General features: G+C 41.0%; 1 protein-coding gene across 1 annotated transcript; it reads right to left on the bottom strand.

The window, feature by feature from the left end:
• Positions 1–2,622: 2,622 nt before the first annotated feature.
• Positions 2,623–10,661, bottom strand: e2f3 (E2F transcription factor 3; the record flags this gene model as incomplete). The annotated part of the gene is made up of 8 exons (XM_083898363.1): positions 2,623–2,912; positions 3,785–3,926; positions 4,506–4,610; positions 5,436–5,604; positions 6,780–6,868; positions 6,969–7,099; positions 8,034–8,154; positions 10,380–10,661. The coding sequence occupies 8 exons, from the start codon at positions 10,659–10,661 to the stop codon at positions 2,623–2,625; spliced, it is 1,329 nt and encodes a 442-aa protein (XP_083754489.1).

The raw sequence follows: 10,661 nt of genomic DNA, 5'->3' as shown, positions 1-10,661 counted from the left end.
AAAATGATCATCCTCTATCACAAAACACAATGCCTGTAGGTCAACACAGGCCAACAGGTCACCGAGCCTTGTTCAGTGGGGAAGAAGGCATGTTGAATGTGTGCTACTTTTTGGGTCTTTTTTTGGGAGACGAAAGAAAAAGTTGAAAATAAAGGTATGGGAAAATATAGCAATAGATTGTTTCCCAATCAATTAAATGTACATCCCCAATTTAAGATTTGAAAGCACAAGACTTTATTAAGAGCAATGGCATACTCATTTACTCAATCAGGTTGAGTGGAACACACCTCGCACACCTCAAAAGACAAAAGTGCGATGTAACATCCAATATCACATCAAAAATAATGTTATTTCTATGGATTCAAACACACACACGCACACACACGCTACCTCTATGCCCTATTACTATAGTCAGAAATGTAGTAAGAGGTAGCCTACAGTACCTTGTGCGATGAGAACAATTATAAAACTTTACACAAATGTACACATATGGCAAGCTTCCTCTTTAGCAAGCTTGATCTTTGACATTTTACTCACACATGCTGCATACGTAATAACTCAAGCACACATCAATCAGGTCAGGGGGAGTTTAGCATTAACAGCAGCAATATTTCCTGCAGCCGCAGGTTTCTCTAGGTTTAAAAGCTACAGGTTTCAGGCAAGTTGTTTGTCGATATCAGGGACGTTGTCAAACACATGCAGCTATTGGACAGCAACAGTGCTCCAAATTTCGAGAGAGGAAAATCTCATCCCTACATCCTCTTTGTTCAAGTAGGTGTCAACAACCATTTTGAGTTTTAGTGAACCCAGAAACAAGATTTGGATTACTGAACTGAATCTGCTTAGTTACAATAATGGTAATTTTAATTATTATTATTTTTTTCAATAACCTGCTATGGTGAGAAATAAACCCTCAATCACATGCTCCAGCCTCAATAAGTGGCTGTTAGTTTCTTTGTTTCTAGGTGACGATATCATTAGTTACCTCTACAGTATTAAAATCCATTAAAATTCAATATTCATTACACATAAAAAGACTAATACTCACCTAACCTGTTTGCTACACTGCTTTCAGTACAGTGCAGTGTGCATCAAGTGGTTCAATGTCAAATGTTTTTGATATCACAGCACACAGTCTAACTAAAGAGTGCATTAGGGGACAGGGTTTTTTTGTGGCAGCTTCTGCTGATGACTATGGCAGGAGTAAGTGAAAAGCAGCAAAACAGAGGGGAAGTTTCAGCCCTGACTTTACAAAATATGAACGACGATAGGTAAATCTGGCTTGTGTCCCAACAAGCTAGATTTATATACATTAGTCCTCCTAAATTACTCAGGAGTGATGGCTTTTCTGGCCTCACTTAGCAACAAAAATAAAATCTGGGTTTAATTATGTTAGACATCACCCCCCCCCCCCAATTTTGAAAATATTTGCATTTGTCATTGCACTATATAAATGATGAGGTTATACAATTGATTGCAGGTGATAGGATGATCAGGTGAATGGGTATAAGACTGCTTGTTTATTTTAAGAGCATTTAGGGCGCATTTTCCCTTAGCATCTTACAGTTGACTTGAAAAAAAGTCATTCATGCCACTCTCAATGCATCTACACAGTGCTTATATGTACACAATGGCCACATTCTTCCAAACTTTGGAATCAGACATCCTGATACAAGTCTGAGCGTATGCACAACCACTCACACACACACAGGATAGGTGACCAAAGCCTCAGTGTGCTGAACCCAACTGTAAATGAACAACTCTAGTCGTGGATGAAGTGCACCCAAACTGCCCCATTTTCTTGATGGATTTATTTTAGTTTCTAAAAATGGTCTACATTTGAACACAGAAAATGCCTACAAAACAGGGAGCAGCTCAATCACAGATCATGGTGTAAAAGAATGCAATCACTAAAATGTCTTTAGTAACTCCTCTGCCTCACAGCACTTGGCATTAGCATATCTTCAGGATGGAATACCTGGATGAATTTACAAGAAAACCTACAAGAAAATGCATAATTGGGAAAACACAGGTAAACCTTTATCATCTGTTGCCAAAACAGATTTATATCAACCCTGTAAACCATCATAGGTGCAGCATCCTAAGCCAAGTTTTCTTCTTCCCTGCAGAGAACTTCACCGATGGTCTCAGGTGATCACATCATGTGTATATATTCTTGAATGTTATGCTTAACCCATATTACTGAGAATATGTTAATGCCAGGTAACGTGAATATTTTCACTGACGTGAACCTCGCTAACAGTGGGTAGATAATTTCCCTCCCATTGTTGCTTAAGGTCAGACAGACACAAAAGGCTTCCAGATGCTCATCAATGCTCAGCTACACTGGAGGCCTTACATAAGCCTGAGACAAGGATTAATGGATTATGTCTGCACATTAACCAGTCACATCTGTGTGTGAAAATCATTCAAGGCCATTTCCCTCTCACACACTGAGAGAACAGGTCATTTAGTCCCACTGGGACTGAAAGAGCCCTCGATGTCTCCTTTCCATCTATTCAAAACTGGCTCCCACTAAATACACAGTCAGTCATAAGCATCAAATTCTCTCTGATTCTCCACGTCTCTCACAGGCACAATCTGCATTCCTGTTAGCTAATGCTAGCTACACAGGAGGTCATCCAGGCAGGAGGGCATTTTATCAAAGTCATAGGCTTCAAACAAATCACTTATTCCCTGGTCATCTCCCAAACCTAAAAGGTAGTCCTCTTGGTCCAGAAGAGGAGGTCCAAGGTTTAAGAAAGGCCCCAAAGAAGAAGGGATCTGGTCTTCTGTCTGTTGGAGAAGACTGGTATAAGGGGACGAGATGGGGGAGAGCGTTGTAACAGAGACAGCTGAAGAGGGAGGTGGAGCCACAAAGGAACTAGGAGAGTTGGTCTTGCAGCTGGGATCTGTGAAAGCAAGTGGAGGTAAATTATTATATAGTAGGAATGTCACTTTTTATTCAAAATGTGATAGTATTTCAATAAAGTAACGTTCACCTTTGAACTGTAATCACATGCCTGAAGTGCAGCCTGCCATCTTGTAAGTGCCTATTAAAGTAGTACCCCTTAGAATCCAGCAGAGGGTGCATGCAATGTTTCCTGACCAAATTTTTCTGTCCCTACCCGAACAAGCCTGAGAAAATATTGACAGAACCTGACCCGAAAGAGACATGCATTCTGTATTATGGTTGTAACCTGCCCATCTGCGTGCTGGAGGTATATATGTGTGTACACAGTGTTTTTCTAGTCTTGAGAATTTTACCCTTCGCCCATTCAATCACACACTCATACAGCAGATCCATATGCAACACATTCTCCATCACACAATTTTCATACCCACTCACACGCTGCCGGCACAGCCTATAACATGGGGTTTTGCCCAAGGACAAATCGGCATGCAGCCTAGCGTAGCCAGGATCAAGGGCACAAACTTCTGGTTGAAAGACGACTCATACGAACGTCAGGTGGTAAGACACAACTGTGTTTACCAAATATCCGCTAATATAACCCAATACTTTCTGTAAACCGTCACAAAAATACCAGTATGTGCCAGGGAAATCTGTGCACTCTTAGTGGGTATCCTCATCCACAAGTAATATTGTAAACAAATAGAGTTCCTCACTCAACCCTGATCAGGTTGACAGACTTTTTCTGGCCAATGTCTGAATATTAAGTTGGGCTGTGCCTATTAGTTAGATTGTACCAAGGTCTGTTTTTAAGTCAGTCGGGTGAAAGTGTCAAATAAACCTGGAGCACATCTGTGTTCATGTGAAACAAACCTTGAAGGACTGTTAGGAAAGGCGAGTTCCCATTGATGTCTGTACTGCCATTTTTTACAGGACTTCTTGGGTCATTTTCCTCATCTGGGCACAGCAAGACTTCGATTGGACCTTTGGAGCTGGTCAGATGGATGGACAAACTCTGGAGAGGAAAACACAGAGCTCAATCAGTTCAACGCTGGCAGAACTGCACTTGATATGATAGATAAAAAGACTGAGTTAAAGTCCAAATCTTTCCTCACTGCCTAATCTTGATGATCTTCCACAACAGACAACATAATGTAAAATATCTCGTTTTAGACTGCAACATAGTTAACTTGAGATGTCTGCCCCAAATGCCTAAAACCACCAGTATAACCTACTCCAGGGAAGGCTAACTGTATATAAATTGGTGTTGTGTGCTGTTGTCCATGTAGAAATCACATACTGGAAAAGTCTTTGTTTTAAAATGAAAAGCTACTTTGCTGCAGCTTACATTTCCTGCACCAATTAAGAAAGATTCTGATGTCAATAAGTGAAACAAAGGGTTTGATCAACAGCAAGGTTGTCCAAGTAAGTAAGGGTTTACGTATATTAAGACTATAAGCAGAAGTAAATGCTATCACTTCATTACAGACAATCTTATCTTTTGGGTTATCAGTACAGTTTCCAAAATGTAAATACAAGTGATAGGTTGGCAACCTGGCAATATCAATATTGTGGCAATGTCTTGTATACGTACCTCATCAGGGTCTGGTACTTCTAGTTTGGTGTCTGTGGGAGCTTTGACGACAATAACAGTCTGGTCTCGGAGGTTTCCCAGCTGTTTGATGTCTTGGTATGTCACATAAGCACATGTGAAGATGCAAGCGTTAAAGAAATCACACCACCATGACAGTGCATGTTGAGACTAAACGAAACAAGTGTGGGTAGAACATCCATTAACGGCCATACAGCAATGACATATTGGCTTAGTAAAACCGGAGGAGTTGGCTAGTATGTTGACACAACACGGCAGAGGAGTAGTGCTGGGCAGTAAGATCAAAAATGTATATTACAATATTTGTCAATTTCATCGAATTCACTGTGTGTATTTTCTTTATGGATAAGCATGAAGGAGTGCTCCAGCGAGGGAGAGGCGCAAAGTATGCGTGTGTTACTGCATACATGTTTTGGTACTCCCGGGTAACCCCGGGATTCCAATGCATGCCTCTCCGCCACTGTATCGGAAGTGAGACGAATCCACCTTAGACGTGTCCGCTTCCACTGACTCTGTTTGCATCGTGTATCCTGGCCTGGCCGCGCTGCAGGTTGAAAGATCTGTGAACAGCGCCGGTGGATGTTGACAGATCAAGCGCAACACAGATGCAGTGGAAACCTGGGGTTATACGTAATTTATGCCAAGTTGGTGGAGCACAGTGCTCATTGCTGCAGTTACTACCACAAATACTTCTTTCTCCTTTTCACTGTGTGGTACGTCAAACAGTGTTTTGCTGCGGTATATGAAAAATGTGTATATTGCCCAGCACTATGTAGGAGTAGCACGACACTGAAGATGAAATAAAAATTCAAAAACATGTTCCCTAAAGACAGTTGGATGGTTGTCATGTTGGCAGTATCTCATCGTAATAAATTAATATAGTAGTTACAGTCATAATAGTTCAAAACAAACAAAAGGATATTTCTGGTTGCTTGGCAACTCGCTCATGTGTCTCACGTCCAGGCTGCACCTCTGGATAAGTTGTTCAAGCTTCTGCTCTTCTTCTACCAGTGCAGTAACTTCTGCCGTCAGACTCTGTCTCTGGTTCAGTGCTCCTTCCACCTCCAACAAACTGCAGCCCCTATGAGTGAGAGAGAGAGCGAGAGAGAGAGAGCAAGAGAGAGCGAGAGAGAGAGTAAAAACATTGCTTTCATCTCAGTTATGCTTGGTTTGGACAACAAAACTAAAGGATCTCAAAATGCTGAAAATGTTGTCTGTTATAAACCAAGTCTCTCTCAGATAGTAATGAACATATGAAGAGTAATTATATTTGCAGAGGACCGTGGCACAGTCAGATCTCTTCATACTTTAATTTGGAAACAGCTTGCATGCAGCCACTTGTCTCCACGTGCTGTAGAGGCCAAGGAAAACTCTGAACCCATTCACTGGCCAAAACTGTTACATGACACATAATGCAATAACTGAAGACAAACCTGAACACTTTCTTCAAAACACAACATTTTTGTGGCATTGATTCATTGTTTCTCTTGTTTCTGTTGCATGCATGCGTTTGTCAAAGCACTTAGTAACTTGTGTTATTATTTCCGTTATGTTTATGGCACTTAATCCAGTGAATGGGAGACTGAGCTGCAGTGTTGCCATGATGACATAATTAGGATCACAGAACATCTCGTTACCAATGTGCTGTCAGTTGTTTTTCATACATTTGTGTTTTCTTTAACAGTTAACTTTAGATTTCCAGCAATGCTTTGCAGTGTAGGCTGTCTAATTTTAGCCACTAACCACACTAGTGAATAGTGCCATTATCATTGCCTTTAAATGCTTTGTCAAAGCAAGTTGTTTTCTATCACATTCACTAACTTTTCCTTATGTTGCCCACATTCCCTACCAACCAAGTTAAGACGTGCGAAATGTGTGTTTAAAACGTGTAACCGACAGCCTTCGAGGTGTACATACATGCTCAACCCGTCTGTCACCTTTGTGAACAAAATAAAGACATTATGCTTCATGAAACTGCTCTGTGAAAAAAAAAGCTGTGGACAACCACAGAGAGCAATTCAATTAAAAGCCACGTCTTTCATTCTCTTGTCACCATAAAATATAAAAAAAAATCAAACTGTTTGCACATCTATTTAAAAAAGTAGCAGGAGCCAAGCACTGCCGATACACAAAACCTATATCACCGTCACACACTGACATTTTTCTCACTTTTAGGGGTTGTTTGGTTGCACAGCTAAAACAAAACGTTCTCTTTATAATATATCTAATCCAAGTACTGACTGAATGACAACTTACATCCACTGAATGTTGTTCTTTGATTTCTTCTTGATGAGATGAATGCCCTCGAGTACGTTCGTGATATCATACAGTCGTCTTTTCTGTACCTAAATCGAGAGAACACAGGTCTATAGACTTCACTGTGTATTTATCAAGCAAAGGTTAACCATACAAGTATTCAATCATTGAATGCACTCATCCAAGTACCTGTAAGGTTTCAGCTGCAAGGTTGAGGTCTAAAACGCCATCAGTAGACTGAGCAAGAAGGTCCACAAACTTCTTTGTTAACAGGCCAAGTGAGGTGTCATACCGCGTCTTCTCTGGTGGAGATTTGGGAGCTGGGATAAAGAAAAGATAACGGGAACAGAAAAGCAGGAGGAAAGAAAACGATTTAGGGTTGTACTTGATATTTACACTCGGCCACTTTATTAGGTATTCATTGTACACATACATACACTAAATAGCCAAAGTACTAAGAGTTACTCTATTTATGCATGTACGAAATGTTGAAGTTCAAACAGAGCATGAAGAAACAGGACTTAAGTCACTATTTCAGTGATCTACTGGGATATTCACAGACAACACCCCTAAAGTTGTCAGAAGAATGGCCAGACTCGTTCAACGAAATAGTCAACAATGACTAAAATGGCCGCTTGTTACAATCAAGGTAAGCAGAAGACCATCTCTGAACACACGCCCAAGCACAAAAGCAGATGGGTTACAGCAGAAGACCTCACCAGGTGCTGTGTACCTAATAAAGTGAGTGTGTATTTTTAGCAAGAAATTAAGACTCAAAAAATTAAATGTAACAGCAATTCAAGTCAACTAGATCACATAGGACTCAATCCCCTTTAAGTAAATCCCAAATGAGCTGAATGAAGCTTATTATTCAACTTTATGCTTTGACTGTGGCACAAAAATGTACATTCAACTATGTGGTCATTTTGGCAAACAGGCTGGACTACTTTTTATATGATGCACATTGCAATGTTAGGCGGGCAAACGCTTTTCCAGTCAGGAAATAGCTAAGACAAATGACTCAATCAGTCATAATCAGCTGGGTGTGTGTGTGACTTGAAAAAGGGATCAAAGGCTCTAATACAGGTCAAGTAATGGAGAACAGTAAACCTAAATGTTTTAATAATCACCAGGTGGAGACATTTTACATGAAGCATACATTTAGGTTCTCACCAACATGTTGTGCATTTCATGTATAATAAGGCAAATGTATTGAATTACTTTGAAGTCTCTGAACGGCATTCTGCTTCTTACTTCTGGGTGTCTTTAGTCGGGCTCCATTTGTCGCTGTGGCTCCACCTCTGCCTCTTGGAGTTCTGACTGGTTCGGTCTGGTACTGGTGATCTGAATCATCGAGTGCCAATCGCCTTTTTGCCTAGAATGTCACAGTTCAAAAAGGAGAAATTTTCTTTGATTGACATGCATTGAGTCACATCCAAAGTCCTCCCATACATCATGGTGAATAACAATGATGGGTCATTAAATTGGGTCACAAATGCGGCATTATCCCCGAGTCTTTCATTTCTGATTACCAGGGCATGTTCACTTAAACTTCTGAATTGATTAAGACATGTTTTTCATCAAAAGTGTGTCCATCTTATGCACATGCATCATAAAACCAGTTTCTGATTTCTTCTTTTCAAGAATGACTGACCAAAACCAAACCACATAGCTTCCGAGTGAGTCACATCCATGAGTCTGATCACAGTCCTGTGCAGTAATGTTGTGAAATACCAAACTGTTATGCAAGGATGCCTTATTTTCTGCACCATAATTACCCTTTTATCACATTCACCAGATAAAAATCTTATAGCTTACCAGTCAAATGTGAGAGCTTATTACATGTCGGATGTTCATGTTGGTTCTTTGTCAAGTTTCTAGGTTTTTTTAGTTTTGTTACAAAGCCACTTTTAAATAGCCAGAAGAACCAGAATGTGCTCTTTAAACCTAAGGTATTACCATCAATGAAAGCAATGTATTTGCATTCCTAGTGTTTTCATTACAAACCAAAAAAAACAAGCACATTTGAGCTTATTTGCCATTTCCTCAGTAAAAACCTGGAATCTTCTCCTGCCCACTAAGTTGACATCATCTTCATGGCATCACAGACAATGTTCAGAGGGCAGGAAAATATTTTTTCCTTAAGATATTCTCAGGTGTAAGTGATCGGACTAATGTGTCCAGATATAGCCAACCGATCTCCAACCTTCTATCACAGAAACTCACATTTATTACAATAATGTGGGAGTCTGCGGACAAACTTCAGTCAGTTTCTCGTCCATAGTACTCTGTGGCATGAGGTAATAATCCATCACTAGCTCCGACATGGTCATTTGAACAATTAAATATGAATTTTACCACCATTTGAAAAAGGAGTCAGTGAGTGGTCTCTTAAACCAGGGACACCTTAGGGTTTCTACATTAGCAAGCACCCACCCTTTTATTTTAATGCCTTTAAGAAGCTCAGTCCTCATTATGCTGCTGCATTTCCCACTAAACCTGTGGTACAGACAAAGTGTAATTACCTGAAATTATGTTTGAACACATTTGAGCCCACCTTAAATACTTTCTTATATGGTCTAGGCCTAGTGTAAGAAAATAATATGCCCTCTGACAGCCAAAATGTCAGCCATTTTAAAACAGCAAGCTGCTCCCCTCACCCCCAGCCTGGTCATGGCTTCAGCCTGAGAGAAAAGAGCGTCTGGTTTAGTTCATGAAAGATGAATAGCCAGGAACGAACCAACACCCCGAATGCTGCTCAAACTATTTGGTGTGGTTTGTGCTGCATGTTTAAAAATACAGGAAACGAGCATCAGCACCCACAGCAACAAACTCAAGTTTCACTTTACTTGAGTCATGAAAGTCACCATAACGTTACACTGCGTGCACAGCAGAGGGATATAAAGACATTAGTACAGAATTAAGGTCAAGGGCGACAGCGAGTTATGTTGTCCTATAATGATCAACACTGCTGCGACTAGCATACAGAGCTAACACATTTGTCAAGCTTCATCCAAGTTGGCTCGCATCTTCGGGGACGACTGGGAGAAATGTGTATCGAGTCGTATTAAAGCTGGAGTAAACCTTTAAGCTGCACGACAAGCCCCTCCGTGTCTGTGGAAGTTTAGCCACTCGTGTGCTGCTTCAAAGCGTGAAAAAATAGCCAAGAGTCAGAGCCTGTCCAAAAAAATCCCCCAACCCCCAAATTAAGACACCAACAGCAGCCACTAGGCCACCGCTAACGTTTCTCATCTCTTACCAACATTTCCACCAGGCTGCCAGGGTTAAAGCACACTCAAAAGCACCATGAAGTTAGCATAGCACGCTACTGCATGACAGAGTCGCATTCGTGTACGTTCAAACTAACTTAAACTCGCCGTGTGCTTCCATAAAAGTCCACAAATCCACTTAAGCAAGCCACTTGGCCAACTTGGCTAGTTAGCCACCTCGCTACGGCTTGAGTGTTGGGGGAAAGCTCTGGCTAAAAGAGCTAACGTTAGCTGCCCGAACAACAAGCTCGGCTAACATAGCAGGCTAACATTTTGTGGTGTTTATGGCTAGTTGTAGCATGTTTCCAAAACGAGCTGTGTAGGTTATTACCGGTGGTCTCCCCAGAGTGGGTCGTTGTCCAGCTCCGTTTGCTGCAGCTTGTTGTGGAGTTGTGTAAATGTTGTTTATCTGCGGCTCGGATAAACACACATTTGATGTCTGTGTAATGTTGCAAGGCGGAGAGGCGGTTATTATTTGGATATACGTCGCGTTGGATTGTCCGGGGTTTAAACGATCCGACAGGGTTGTTAATATGATATTATTGTCCAGAGGAGAGCCCCCAACCCCCGCTAAAATCACTTTGTCCGGAGCCGAGGAGATCCCTCTTCTCAT

The sequence above is a fragment of the Microchirus variegatus genome (assembly GCF_963457635.1).
Source record: "Microchirus variegatus genome assembly, chromosome: 1".
NCBI classification, from domain to species: domain Eukaryota; kingdom Metazoa; phylum Chordata; class Actinopteri; order Pleuronectiformes; family Soleidae; genus Microchirus; species Microchirus variegatus.
The sequence above is the reverse complement of the archived record's forward strand: the minus strand, read 5'-3'. Positions and strand labels throughout refer to the sequence as shown.